General features: G+C 48.9%; 1 protein-coding gene across 1 annotated transcript in view; it reads left to right on the top strand.

Annotated features, from left to right (window-relative positions):
* FSTL4 (follistatin like 4) overlaps positions 1-14397 on the top strand; it is a 117211-nt gene that overhangs the window by 68115 nt on the left and 34699 nt on the right. Inside the window, exon 3 of the mRNA XM_008071447.2 lies at positions 421-587. Coding sequence (XP_008069638.2) covers positions 421-587 — 167 coding nt within the window. The remainder of the gene's footprint in view (positions 1-420; positions 588-14397) is intronic.

Raw genomic sequence — 14397 nt, 5'->3', positions numbered from 1 at the left:
TTAGCAAGGCCCAGACCTCAGTTAGCCAAGGTACTGCACCCCTGCCTCCCTGGTCTCTATGTGGTCTCTATGTGTGGTGGCCTACATGGCCCTGGTCTGTACGTGTGGTGGCCTACATGGCCCTGGCAGCCCACAATCTCAGCTCGACTCACAAATCCATGGCCCAGATGGTCCCCTGGGCATTTTCTGTGGTTCCTGACCTACTGCGATTCACAGAAGCTTTAGAGCATTTGACAAAAGTCATGGCACAGCCTCTCAGCAAATTTCTATCACTACATTTAGTTAGCACATTGTAAACAATTTTCTGGGAGCCAGGAAGCACTCCTGGGTCCCTGCCCTTGAGTCAATCCATGGCTGTTTGTCTTGAGTTAAGGCTCTACCCAGACCTGCACCTGATCACCTCCTCCTTTCCCTCTGCAGAGGTGGTCCAGCTTAACCTCGCCCCTGAGGACAGGGTCAGTGTGACCACTGTGACCGTGGGGCTGAGCACAGTGCTGACCTGTGCTGTCCGTGGAGACTTGAGGCCACCAATCGTCTGGAAGCGCAACGGGCTCATCCTGAACTTCCTGGACTTGGAAGACATCAACGTAAGTCACCTGGAACTCACTCTGAGCTCAAGTGCACTTCCCTAGGAAAGTTAACTGTGCAAAACGCCACAGGCAGTGGCAGGACCCAAGGGGTTTAGTTTGACATCCCATGTTTAGTACCTTTCCAGCCTGTAGTCAGCCTGGCCATTCCAGAAAATCCAAGTCTCACCATGGCAGAGAATAGGATGAATGGTGGCCATAAGCCTAGGATAGGTGGAGGGGGCAGAGCAGGCCTAGAGGTGGCCGTGAGAATTGGCTGTGGGGAGAAGTGGGCTGTGCGGGCTCCCTCACACAGCACAGAGGGCTGGACCACAGACAGACCACAGCGGGAGCACAGTCAGGCAGAAAGCTCCAGAGCAACTGACTGAGGGATCTGGGGAGGAGGCTCTGGGTAGGATGTAGACAGCTGGACATGGGGTAGAGGCCCTGTGGAGGGCAGCGGTAAGCCATTGGGTCAGATCAGCTTGAGGGCAGGTGCCAGGTGAGAAGGGAGGGAAACCCAGTCAGGCCAGAGGGGGCCTGCCTTGGGGACTTCTGCTGGGTGAGAGGATGAGGGCATGATGATTTACTTAAGCGATCTACATTGATGAGGAGAGCAGCTGAGCTAGCTCATATAGCCCAACATGACTAGATGGGTACTTCTGTACTATGGGGAACCAGCAGCCTGGGTTGAGGTCTTAGCATCACCCATACCAGTTTTATGATGCTGAGTAACTTCTTAACCTGCTGGTCCTCAATGAATCAATCTATAAGAAAAGCAGCATTAGCAGTACTTCCTTTCTATTGGACTTCAGAAGTGGAATAATTCATGTGTATTTATTGGTCCAGGTTTGGCACAAGAGGTAATGTGGCTTCCCAGAAGTTCATGTGAGAAGACAGAGTGATGTCACCCATGTAGTGACTGCCAGGACAGCTGACAGGTCTTGGGTTACAGTAACAGGATTATAATTTTCAGGCAGAAGAGAGGGCAGCCCTCTCCTTGGCTCAGGACAGGACAGTTGGTCCGCAGTAGGATGCTTGCCAAGAGAAGAAAGACCCATGGGATGAGGGGTCAGTTCTGCTAACATCTCAAAGGTGGCAGGGTAGGGGCTGGGGCAGAGAAAGCTGACTTGGGCCATGTGACCCTATGAGTTGGAGTGGCCCAAAGGGCAATGGTGTACCCTTAAAGGAACCCCTTGGGTGGAACACCATCTCAGTCTTCAAACCTGCCTAGCAATGGAGTGAGCCGTCACAGGAGGCAGTGAGTTCCTCATCCCCAGGGCATGCAAGGTCAAGCAGGCACTAGCCACAAAAGGGCAGTTAAATTCCATGACCTTGAAGGTCCTTTCAAACTCCTTTGTGGGACAGAGATCCACCAGGAAGTGCTGTAGAAACCACGAAAGTTGAGACTCTGATACTCTCTACTAGTCCTTTGCTGCACCCTCAAAAGCATGGGGGAAGCAGATAGAAAGAGGGGGCCACTCTGGAGGTACCACCCTGGGCAAAGCTGTCCGTTGAGTGCTCTTTTCCCATCCTTGTCACACTGGACAGGATCATTTCCTTGTGATTTCCCTACTCTGGTGAACATAGCCAGTATCCTGGTACATCTCTGAACGTCAGTGCAGAGAAGCTCTGATGGGTTCTTGCTGGACAGATGCTGGGTGGGCAGAGTCCTTTGTTTTCTGGGTCTAAAATGGCCAGGACTTGTCTGAGGACTTAGCAAGGACAGTAAATATTTGTAAAGACAATGGTGTGTGTGTGGGTGTTGGGGTGCATGGGTTCATGTGTACAAAAGCTCTTAGGGTGTGATCTGAGCTTTTAAACATTTTTGCCCCATAGTGACTGATTCGGTACTAGACATGTCTGCCTGTGTTCGTCAGAGCATTCATGAACTCTACTTGGCGCTCCGTTTAAAGACATCAGAAATAAAAGGGGAGGCAAAACTCTTCTTAATGTACTTGCCATCAGTTAATTAAATTACTTTGAGTACTTTTTTCCCTCCCTCAAACATGCCTCCAGCACCAACTCAATTGCAGTTCTACTTTTCGCAATAAGGTTAGCAATTTAGGTAATTGTGGGTGCAACCAAAGATTAATGGCCCCTCATTACTTCCCAGGAAACACTTGCTGCTCATGGTTGTATCAGTAGCCCGCAAATAGGCAGGGCCCTGGGCTTTTCAGAAACCCCCATGAGAGGATGCAGGCCAGCGCCAGCCCTGCAGGGACCCTTGCCTAATGTATGCGAGCACACATGAAACACACCCATGTCTCCCTGGCTAGTGAAGAGCATGGGCTCTGGAGTCTGTCACTTACTCCCTGAGTAACCTTGGAAAGTTACTAATTGCATAACCTTGACTGCTTTAAGGTTTATTTAATAATAGTTCCTGCCTCGTAGGGCTGTAGGAAGGATTAAATGAGGAGATGCATGTAAAGTTCTTAGCATATAGAATTCCATAAATGCTATTATCCCTCTCATTGTTATTATTATTACTATCATTAATATCATTACTACTGCTGTTGCTAAACAGCACTCCCAACACCTTGCATCCCGAATCCCCAACAAGCAGCCAGTGAGGCTCCCCAGTCAGGCAGATGTGACCCCAGTATACCCTTGCTGCTTGTAGTCAGGGATAAGGGTGTCACCATCCTTTCAGCCTTGACTTATCCAGGGAGAGAGAGACACTGCCCACCCACCCCCAGCAAATCCAAAGTAGCCTTAGGAAAGCTGTCAAGCTTCTCTGAGCCTATGGAGAAGTAGAGATCATGATGTTCTCCTTGTCTGGGTGTTCTCAGGCTGGACATGTTGTCAAGCACCCAGCCCAGTGTCTGGCACACAGTAGGTATTCATAAGTGACAGCCCCACTCTGGGGACGGCGAGGAGAGCGGCCCTAGATGAAAATCAGGCTGAAGAGGTCTAGGGCCAGGTCATCAGGATTCATGGGGCATTTCTGAGGCAAGAATTGGTAGGGGAGAACAGCCCAAGAGGGCAAGACTAATGGAGCAAAGATTTCATGGTTGATGGGGTTCCCAGAGTCCCTCAGGCTGTAGCATCTCAGTACCCTTCTCTCCCTCCCTCCTCCCTCTCCCCCTTCTGCCCGACAGTGAGAGATGAAATCCTCTCCCTGGCATTGTAATCAATGACTGGCACCCAAGCATGGTGCTAACAGGAAAAGCTGATCAGCCTTCAAAACCCAAGGTGGGGAGATTACAGAGCACGAAGAGGTGTGGGCCTCCTTTCTTTGTCACTTGTATGAGACATCTTGATTGGCAACAAAATATTAATCACTTTTTCACTACTCTCTTAATGAGAAGCTTTCATGGGCAACAAAATATTAATTTGTCTTGTCTTATCTGTTAAGAATTCTGTTAATGAATTCAGTCACAGAGCTATTACAGAATGCCATTCTAATGACACATGTAATTAAACTTTTCTGACTTGCAAACATCAAGGATGCCTTGAGCATCAGCATAATATTTGATCAGAAAGTAAATGTACTCTCTAGCCTGGAGCCAAGTGGGAAGAAGCCACTCAGATTCGGCAGCAAGTTATGTTGCTGTCAGAAGCACTTACGAGTCGCCCAGTCGTGTGCTGCCTTTCCAGATGGTGTATATGGGGAATCTTCTTTTGGGTTGATCCACTGACTAAGTGCCAGAGAGTCACAAGTCCTGTACCAGAGCATAGAGCAAAGACATGGTCCCCAGCCGCCATGAAAGTCAGGTGTCCACTAACAACTGTTCTTGGGGACCAGAGAAAGGAGCCATTCTGGCTGGGGCTTCCGAGACAGGGATAAGTGAGAGAGGTGTGTAGGGACAGCTTGGGGCCAGAACATACAGGGGCTTGAATGCTAGCATAGTCTCAGCAATTGTCCTGTGGGCAGTGGGGAACCACAGATTTTTGGTCAAGGACTGGCATGATCCGATGTCTGTGTTGCAAGAGTCCTGAGTCCTTTCCACCCTAAGATTAAACTTGCATCCAAGGAGGTCTCCAAATAATGTGGGGCCCAGAAATGAGGGGAGCCCTGCTGGTGTTCTCAGGGTCTTCCTTTCTCCTAACTTCCCCAGTGGCACATTCAGAGTGGAGCAGTGCCCTTGGCTGCCCTTGGCTCCTACCTGATGTTCTCTTCACAGGACCATAACACAGTTCACAGCACCTTGGCCTCCTTCTGGTTCTCGAGAGGTTCAGCCTGACCCTGGTGTGCCTCCTGGGGACAACTAAGACACCACTTTGCAGAGGCTTCAGCTTTACCCAGTCCAGCATGTAGGAGGACAAACAAAACCACTGCGGAGCAAAGGCTAGACCAAGGGGCTGGGCTACGAGGCTAGACTCTAAGAGTGCAAACCCCCAAAGACAGGCACTCCCCAACAGAGTCAGCAGCCTAGGGAGCCAGTCCCAGCCCCTCCTGGCAGTGGGTCTTGAGATTATGATGCCTCCTTCTGTTTGTTTGATGAGAAATCATAGCTTCTGCTCATGCTCATGTTCCCCAGAGCATGTTCAATGTGGCCTATAATTTGCTTACTCCCTGACCAACTATGAGTTTCCTTGCTGAAGAAGTTGTAGGTCGAACATGCTTCTGACCTGGCCCTATGCCCCACCTCACCTTAGCCTTCAGGGAACCATGGCCCACTGCCCCCACCACAGAAGCTAAGCCAGGGGTGGGGCGGCCTCCAGAAGCACCCTACACTCTGTGTGGCATGGGCTTGGGTCAGGCTGCCCTGCAAGAATGTGTTTGTGCTTGGGTATAACAGAAGAGGAGCCTTTGTCCCCCAGCCCCTGCCATGGAGCTCCTGCAGGGGCCCTTCCCTGGTGGGGTCCCCCTGCAGCCCCTGTCTCCTAAGGGATCTGATCCAGGCTTGTGGGGCTGAGGTGGGGCCCCACAAGCCTGGATCTGTACACCCTCCCCTCCCCTGGCCCCCATACTAGGTGTTCTGGGCTAGAGGGGTACTGGGTGCTGCCTCACTTTCTGCAGAAACAGAACATGCAAACCCACTCTGGCCCTGCCCCTCTGCTCCTCCAATCACCCAGCCATGTAGCAGCCACTCAGGGAGGAATGAAGTGACTATCCCCCAGACTAGTCTGCATGTCCTGCCTCAACAGTGTCACCTGTCCTCCCTCTCATTAGTGTCTTCCTCCTTGCCCCTTATGATTCTGAGGGCCGAGGCCCCGCCCAGAAGGAAGCAGAAACAGGGACAGGATATCCCAAAACTCAGGGGTCATCACTGGTGCTGTTGCCGTGAATACTAAGTATCTCCAGGCAGGGCACAAAGCGCTGTGCTATTCAGTTCCTAAGCCTCACCTCACCCCTTACCCCAACACCAGGAGACAAGTGGGGTGAAATAACTCAGAAGAATCAAGGAATTTACCCGTGGGCCTGCATCTACCTACTCACCCCAGCCAAAGCTCTCTGGGTTCCTTGCTTTGGGACACAATACCTAGCACCTGGCATTGCCAAGGCTTTGTCCTGGGGCCAGCTGCAGCTCCCAGGCCCCCGTGGAATGTTTCCACTTGGATGTCGGACCGAGTGTGTGGGGTTCCAGTTCTCACTAGCCACCAGCCTCTAGCCCCAGCCAGAAAGCTCTGAGATCAACACATGGAATTATTTGGCCAGGATACTCTCATGGAGGGGAAACGTCTTTCTATTGTGTTCTTTAACAACAAAAAGTGGGGGGCTGACAACAAACTCAGTATATTTCAAGTAACTTGAAAGAGCCACTCTTTTTTGTTTTTTGGTTTTTGGTTTTTTTTTTCACTGAATCTTGAGATTTGGGGCTTTGAAATGTTGGCAGGCAGAGTACAGTGATAAAAGCAGAAAAGCAAAACCCATTAGAAGAAAGTATTTCTGGCAGTGTTTGAAGGATGTGTTAAAAGGTTCACTTTTTTTCCCATGCCTAAATGGTATAAAACCGAGAACAAATAATTCTAATGAAGCATATGCTCTCAGCAGCTCTTCTTTGGAAGTGAGTTATTAAAAAGACCAAAAGAAAATGATTTAGGAGCTCATGACTCATTTAATTTTTATTGTCTTTATATGAACCAGTCATGAATCCATTGTAAAAAGATGAGAGGCGTTTGATTAGCATGGAGAGCTGTTTGCACCACGATAGACAGTGGTTGTAGGTTCTGCATTAAAATAATCTCATTAAACGCTTGGGTACATTTTGTTTTAAAATCTTGGAAAACACTACACTTGAAGCACTTAAAGGCTTTGGCCAATTCTCTCCAGCTTGTGTCGAAAACCCTGGTTGCATCTGAATATCCGGTTCTTTGAGTTTTGAATGACTTTGAACCATTAGGAGTTTTGCCCTGAGCTCCCCAAGATATGGAGATCAGGACCTTTGGTATGCCAGCCTGTGGAACTCCTGGGGTGACCTGGTCCCCTGCAAGTATCTTCTCTGGCCTTTACTTATTCTGTGGCTTTCTCAAGTCATCTTTTCCCCCTCTTCAAGGCTTGACTTGACTTCCCCCTCTTCAAGGCTTGACTTGACTTCCCCCTCTTCAAGGCTTGACTGTGATCTGGGACCACTTCCAGCCCCATCTCCAAGGTACAGTGTCCCTCAGGAAAGTTCTGATTTAACTTCTAGACCCTGAATGCAGAGCCCAGGGACTCCCCACCGAGCCTCTTCCTCCCTGAGCTTCACTGCCTCTCTCACTGCCAGTGGAGGAGGCTGATCACCTTTCTGGGCCACCATGGATTAAAGTTCACCCCTCCGAGGGGCACTCTCCCCACTGAGCAAGAAGAAGAGAGTCACCAGGAAGCCCTGCAGCCTCTGAGCCATGCCCAAGCACTGTTCTGCCTGGGCACTTGACCCCTGGGGGGGGTAGGGAGTGGCCTCACATTCAGCCTACTTTAGGCTTTGTCTACTGCAAACAGTCCTGCAGCAAACATACACCTTTTTACACATTTTACACATTTGAATAAGTGGATTTGTAAGATAAGTTCTTGGAAGTGGCATATTTTCAGTTTTATTATCTACTGTCAAATCTTCCTCCTAAAAGATGGCACCAGTTTATACCCTCTCCAACAGTATATAAGAGTTTTAAGCACCATAACAGGATAAAGTTCCTCACTGAAAGTCTTCTTGGTCCCTGAAATGAACTGTAGAAGGAAATATATTCAAATCTTCCCTGGAGTGTTTTAAGGAGAGTGGGCAACTGTCATTGCTGTGAGTGTGGTCCAGGTTAGTGTCAGAAACTGGTACCCTTGGTAAGGCCTTGTCAGCCTGGGGATTCATGATCCAAGGGTACCTGGTGGGGGAAGACTGCAGGTTTCCCAGATGAAAGCAGCATATGTGAGCTGGTCCAGAATGTCAGATGACTGCTGCAGTGCAGTCTAGTGCCTGAGTCCCTTCCCACCCCAGCTGGGCATGTCAGGCTGATTGGCCGAGGAGCCAAAGCCCCATTTAGGGGGCACAGGCCTCCTCATCAGAGGGCCCTGTTAGCTGCCACTCACACCACTTGACACTCTGGGGGCCTGACTAGTCAAGAGGGATCTACCCTCTGGCCTTTGAAGATGAACAAGTGGAGGGCTCAGAGCAACAGGTGTCTCTGGCATGAACCTGGGTACCTATGTGCACCCAGATGCTCAAGTTTTTCCCTAAGAAAAACTTTCAGCACCCACCAACTGGGTTAGAAACTCCTTATTTGAGTTTGGGATCCAACAGAAGTTAGAACAATTCATCCAAGACTGCCGTCACATCTGACATAAACTACAAGTCAGGGGGTTCCCAAAACCCCCCTCAGGTTCTGTAATTTGCTGGAAGGTTCACAGAACTCACTGATAGCTGTTATACTCACAGTTAGAGTTTATTACAGTAAAAGGGTACAAATATAAGTCAGCCAAAGGAAGCAGCCCAGGGTAGAATCCAGGAGGGCTCCAAACGTGAAGTTTCCATATCCTCTCCCCATGGAGTCACAGAAATGTTACTGTCCCAGTGTCAGTTTCCCAGAGTATTGATGAGGGAAACTCACCAAGGCCTCAGTGTCCAGAGTTTTTACTGGCACTTGATCACATTCTGCCCACATGGTCCCCTTTAGCCTCCAACCCCTCAGCGGGCAGCACTGATATCAACTGGTTCAAAGATGCCAGGCAACAAAGAAATGCCTCTGAGGCATGACATTTCCTCCCAGTAACTGAGGACAAAGACCAGACCTCTCTTTGGGTGATGTTAATTCTTCACTATCCTTTGGTTCAGGGTTCCCCAGAAGACAGCACATTTGACTAGCATACCTCCATTCATTTAGTAAATGTTAATTAAGCTCCAGTTATGCACAGGAACTATGGACCCACTGGGACAATTCAGCCATGCACAAAGAGACAACGTGTCTCTCCCTTGGCCCACAGTCATAGGGAGAGACTAACCACAGAGACCAGCAGACACCCAAGTCACCAATGACCACACACCCTGAAGTCCTGGAGAAGCCAAGAGCTCTCCCCCCACATGGCTTTTGCCAGGCCTATGACTCCCTCTCCTGGGCCGAAGGCTGGGAATGGGCAGGAAGACAGACCCACTCTGGGTGGCCCACACTGTATGTGGCTGTCCACAGCAGCCCTCCCCCACAGGGGCTCGGTCAGCTACTTAGGGATTGCTTCAAGTTGCAGTGACTTCTTTTTCTAAGAGGACTCAGCAAGAGGACTGGTTCTTCAGGTCTTTGCTGAGTGGTAAATCTGTCCTCTGAGGGACTGGAAGGAAGTGAACATTATGGGAACCCTAGTGTCAGTCAGGGTGTTCAGCTGTAGAGAGCCAGTGGGTTGGGACGTGTGTGTGCTCATGTATGTGCATGCTCAGGTATACTGCATGTGTCCATGTGGATGCTTGTATGTGTGAGTGTACGTACGCAAATGTACCGCGTATGTCCATGTGGATGTTTGTATGTGCTCATGCATGTACATGCTCAAACAAACCACAGGGGTCCATGTGGATGTTTTATGTGCTCATGTGTGTACATGTGCACATGTACCACGTGTGTTCATGAAGATGGTTGTGTGTGCATGTACATGTGTACATGCTCAGGCGTACTACATGTATCCATGTGGATGTTTGTGTACACTCACTGATGTGTACACGCTCATGTGTATTTCATGTGTTCATGTGGAAATTTGTATCTGCTCACCAGTGCGTGCATTTGATCCTGATTTGGTCTGGATTATGCATGTGCTCGTGTGAATCCAGATGTGTCTGAGGATTAGCCACCTTTGAGGCTTTGCACATCACTCAGTGTTTGGGTCCACTGTGCTCAATTATTTGTGCAAGTGAGATATTGCAGTTAGTGACAACATAGGAGCCAGAATTGAACCATCGTGGGGGAAGAGACCCCACCTTTATTCCCTCCTTCCCAAAGACAGCCAGGGGTGCTTCTGAAAGGGACAAAGTTGGAAAAACTTTGACTTTTCTAAGCTGAGTCTGAACTTGTAGCATTGACAGTATCGTTAGCCTAAAGTATAACATCACTCCGGATCCTCGTATTTAACATTTAGTCACTAAATATTCAGAATTGATGGCTCATTTTCATATTTCTTATACCTGACTCTCGTGTATCACTAAGGCGACAACCCCCCATCTCTACCTAACTATTGTTTCATAATTAAGTCTCATTTACTTTCTTTATTAAGGGAAGATACTTAGAAAATAGCTTTTTAAAAGGCAAGAACCATGTCTTTAAGTAAAATTATCTATTTCCCCAAAATGGATGTGCATCAATACAAAGAATGATCTAATCTAGCATCTGTTTATTTCTGGAAGAAATCTTGATTTTGCTAATACGTGTCTTTGTATCAAAGCCACACACACAAAAAAAGCCATCCATAAAGAAACAAGCAGTGAGATGCAATCAAGCATTGATAGCAGTATTCAGATGCATCTCAAAGAACATTTAGGAGAGGAAGAATTGCAGGTTTCGTTTTATGTAGCTTCTTATAAATCAATTTTTAAAGTAATTTTCTCACATCCAGTGAGGTAAATTTGATTTCTGTAGCCGGTATTCATATCCAGAAAACAATATGCACTTTGTTCTATAATTATATGATGCCTATCATTTGAGCCCAGAGACAGTATTTTATTTATCATAGCGTCAGGTTCTCCCTAGAGCCAATGCCACAGGCGGGTAATGTTAGGTGCTTACAGAAGAGCCATACACATCAGCAACCCCTTGTGTCCTCGGTGGGCTGACGCACCACCCCTAGCATTTAAGTGGTTACCTGAGAGTTATGTCTCTGCTCCCAGGAAATAGGGATTGTACTCGGTAAGAAAAAGCAGATGGGGAGGCTAAGTGACTTGGTTGGAGGCACAGCAAGTCCTTAGTCGGGGCTGGGCTCCCATGCATGACAGGCCTTTCCATCCCTTCCCACTTCTCTGAGGTCAGCTGCCCTTTGGTCCATCCTAGTGTGTCCTGGGCTGAGGAGTGCAAAAGAGCCAGGAGTCCCCCCGAGGGCTGCAGTCTGAGGAGGACACAGGGTGGGGAAACAAGGAGCAAGACTTGAGACCAGCACTCTGCCTTCCCTGCCAGCCACCTCATTTTGACTCTGTGTGACTAGACAACCTTTGGGTGGATGAGAAGGCAGGTGGGCACCTCAGCTGTCAAACCCAGAGAATGGGTATCAGAACATGTTCCCAGCCAAAAGCCTAGTTCTGTGCTCAATACAGAACACTCAACAACTATGTATTGATGACCCACTATGTGCTAGGCACTGGGGACACTGCAGCAAGTGTGGAGCACAGGAACCCCTACCTCCCCCATGGAGCTCACATTCTGGAAGGGGAGACAGACGGCAAACAAGGTAAACACAGAAAACAGCAGACAGAACGGAGTGAGTGCCATGAGGAGACCTAAAGCAGGGTCCAGAGATGGGCCCGGCAGATAAGATTCAGCAGTCTTAAAGAAGAGGGAGACGGACAGACAGATGAGCTTGGGGATGAGGAGGGGCCTGATTGGTCCACTAGAGCAACAGCAAGGGGAACTGGCAGGAGACAGGTCTGAGAGGGGCTAGGCAAGGGCCACCCTGAGCCAGGGTTCAAGGGCAAAGAGGTATGATCTGGGAGGAGATTGCAAACAGAAGTGAGGTCCCTGGCATCCCCCGATGGAACGTGGTTGCTGGTCAGGGTGGGAGCCATGGGGTGGTAAGAGAAATCCCACTTGGAATGTATTTTCAAGGAGAACCCAACTGTCTCACCCTGCAGGGACTGTGTCTTTGTTTTGTTGTATGGTTTGAGGTTTTTTTCTGAGGATTAAACAAGGCGATATATGTCAAGTTCCCAGCACATAGTAACCTCTTGAAGACCATGTGCTTGTATTAATGGCCATCACTCCCAGACTGATCTGTGGGAACTTAGGCCTTGGGGCAGCCTTCTGAGCCCAGGGCATGTCTCAACCTGAGGACGCTGTGGTCCCTGTGACCGACTAACCCCATCAAGGTGGTGACAAGAGCAGGAGCCACCAGAGCCTGAGACTGCCTTCAAGAGCCTTCCCCTGAGGAGGAACTGTGTGAGTGACGGCTCCAGAAGGCAGTGTGGAGTAAAAATGCCAGCAGACCTCCAGCCTCAGACTCCCTGCAAGCAGCTCTGGTTCTGCCTTTTGGAATGGAGTCAGCCCTGGGACCAAGTGGGGCACTGAGGAGTTTCCAAGTCTCCTCCCCACTCCTTTCCCCAAGGTAGGGGCTGTACCCAGCTCCCAGCCCTCTTTCATGATGCCATCCCACCACTGAGATGCCAAGCAAAACATATTTTCCTTGAGACTTAGGTTTTCACACAGGAAACAGCTTAGACTAGAAATATGTCAGCCCCAGAATTGACTAGCCATTAACGTTTCGTAAGCAACTCAGGTGTGAACCCTTTGTGCATCTAGTTTGATGCAGGACAGATCAGCTATCTGGGGTTTTCTTTTTACTGTGGAGGTGTCCACAGAATCATAGGAAAGTGGTTCTTTTAAGCAGAGCAATATTTCCCAGCAAACTCGCAGGGTTCCCACAGCCCTCTGCAATATTTTATTCCTTTGGAAGCACTGCTGGGAATTTTTCTCCTGATCCTGAAAGTAGGCTGCATGTATCCACAATCCACCTCCCCACTCTTGCCTTACCCCAAGCCTTACTCTGAGTCAGCACCCTCTCATTGGGCCAGTTAGCCAGAAAGCGTCTTTAAAGGGTCTTGTTATGACTGCAGCCAGGTCTTGTGAGCAAGGGAAAGCATCAGCATTTCTGGGGCAGGAGAGTGAATGCTAACGAGGGACCTGGGAAACTGTCCTGCCACTGCCTTTTTTTTTTTTGAGTCAGGGTCTCACTGTGTTGTCTAGACTGGAGTTCTGTGGCACTATTGCAGCTCACTGCAGCCTTGACCTCCTGGGCTCAACCTCCCTAGTAGCTGGGACTACAGGTGTGCATTACTGCACCTGGCTGATTTTTTTGTAGAGCCAAGGTCTTGCTATGTTGCCCAGGCTGTTTTCGAACTCCTGAGTTCAAGAAATCCTCTCACTTCAACCCCCCTAAGTGCTGGGATGACAGGTGTGAGCCACCATGTCCAGCCCTGCTGCTCCTTTTAGACAGTGCTCCTGCTGCTATGGCCTCCTGGTGGTCCCCTCTCCTGACACCAGGCTGCTTCTGTGGAAAAAGCTCAGAAAAGGCAGGGGAATAGCAGGAGGGTTGATTTTGTGTTTGCTCCAGAGGGACAAGAGACATTTTGTCTTCTGTTAATAATAACATGAGAAACAAAATCCCCCTGGATGTTACGCATCACACATTCGAAAATATAGTCACGTGCATTCTCTCATGCGCTCTCCCAGTGCTCCATAAAGCAGACAGGGTAGTGTGCTGCCCAGAGTTTACAGGTGAAGAAAGTAGTGCCCAGAGAGACTAGAGGCATTTGGCCAATGGCAGAGCTCAAGCTAAACCGTGGGTCTCCTAAGTCCCCATCCCTCCTCACAGATGGCACTGCACAGTCCTCTTTCTCACAGGACACTGAGTCTGGCCTTCTCTGTCCCATCAGCTCCAAGCATCATATCCTCAAAAATGTTTGGTAACTAAGGCCAAACCCAGTGAGGGATCTCCATGGATTCCCGGGTCACTGCAGTCCCCAGCATGGTTGCAGTTGGTGTATGGAGGGGCCAGTATTGTGCACAGTTCTTCAAGAGAGAACGCAGCTGACTGGGAAGCACTTGGTGCCCAGTGCTCATCAGGGGACTCTGATGCTACCAGAATCCCCACCTCTCCATCCCTCCCTCACTGACTCAATAAGAACCTATATTGTGAGGCTGCAGAAATGGCAGCACCAAGGCTTAGTGGGCCATTTCCTATGGAACCCTTGGGCATCAGCCCTTCCTGGCTCTCTTTTCTGTGCCCTGGGTGTTTGTTTGTTTGTTTGTTTTTCGGTCTGATGGTGTGTGTGTGTGTGTGTGTGTGTGTGTGTGTGCTCGTCTCTACAATAAATCAAACAATTAGCTGGGAGTGGTGGCGCATGCCAGTGGGTCTCAGCTACTTAAAGGCTGAGGCGGAAGTATCATCTGAGCCCAGCAGGTTGAGATTGCAGTGGCCATGAACATGTCACTGCCCTCTTGGGAGGCAGAATAAGATTCCTACTAAAAAAAAAAAAAAATTCTGAGGTTCTTTGTACAATTAGCTGATAACTCATGATCACAAGATATCTCTGTGGACTTTAAAAATAGTTAAATGTATTTCTAAATTTTTCATTCATTTGCATAAGCATGAATGTAGGACTTCTGAAGGATTGGCAGAGTAAAATATTTTTTTTTCTTCCTTTACGCTGAAGATTCTCAATATCTTTGAACTATCAGGGGGAAGGTACATTTTTAAAGCTGCAGTGCATATTTCTAATGCTTTATGGGGACTCTG

Source organism: Carlito syrichta, unplaced genomic scaffold (assembly GCF_000164805.1).
Source record: "Carlito syrichta isolate Samal-C Ts95f unplaced genomic scaffold, Tarsius_syrichta-2.0.1 Scaffold314331, whole genome shotgun sequence".
In the NCBI taxonomy this organism is placed as follows: domain Eukaryota; kingdom Metazoa; phylum Chordata; class Mammalia; order Primates; family Tarsiidae; genus Carlito; species Carlito syrichta.
The sequence above is the reverse complement of the archived record's forward strand: the minus strand, read 5'-3'. Positions and strand labels throughout refer to the sequence as shown.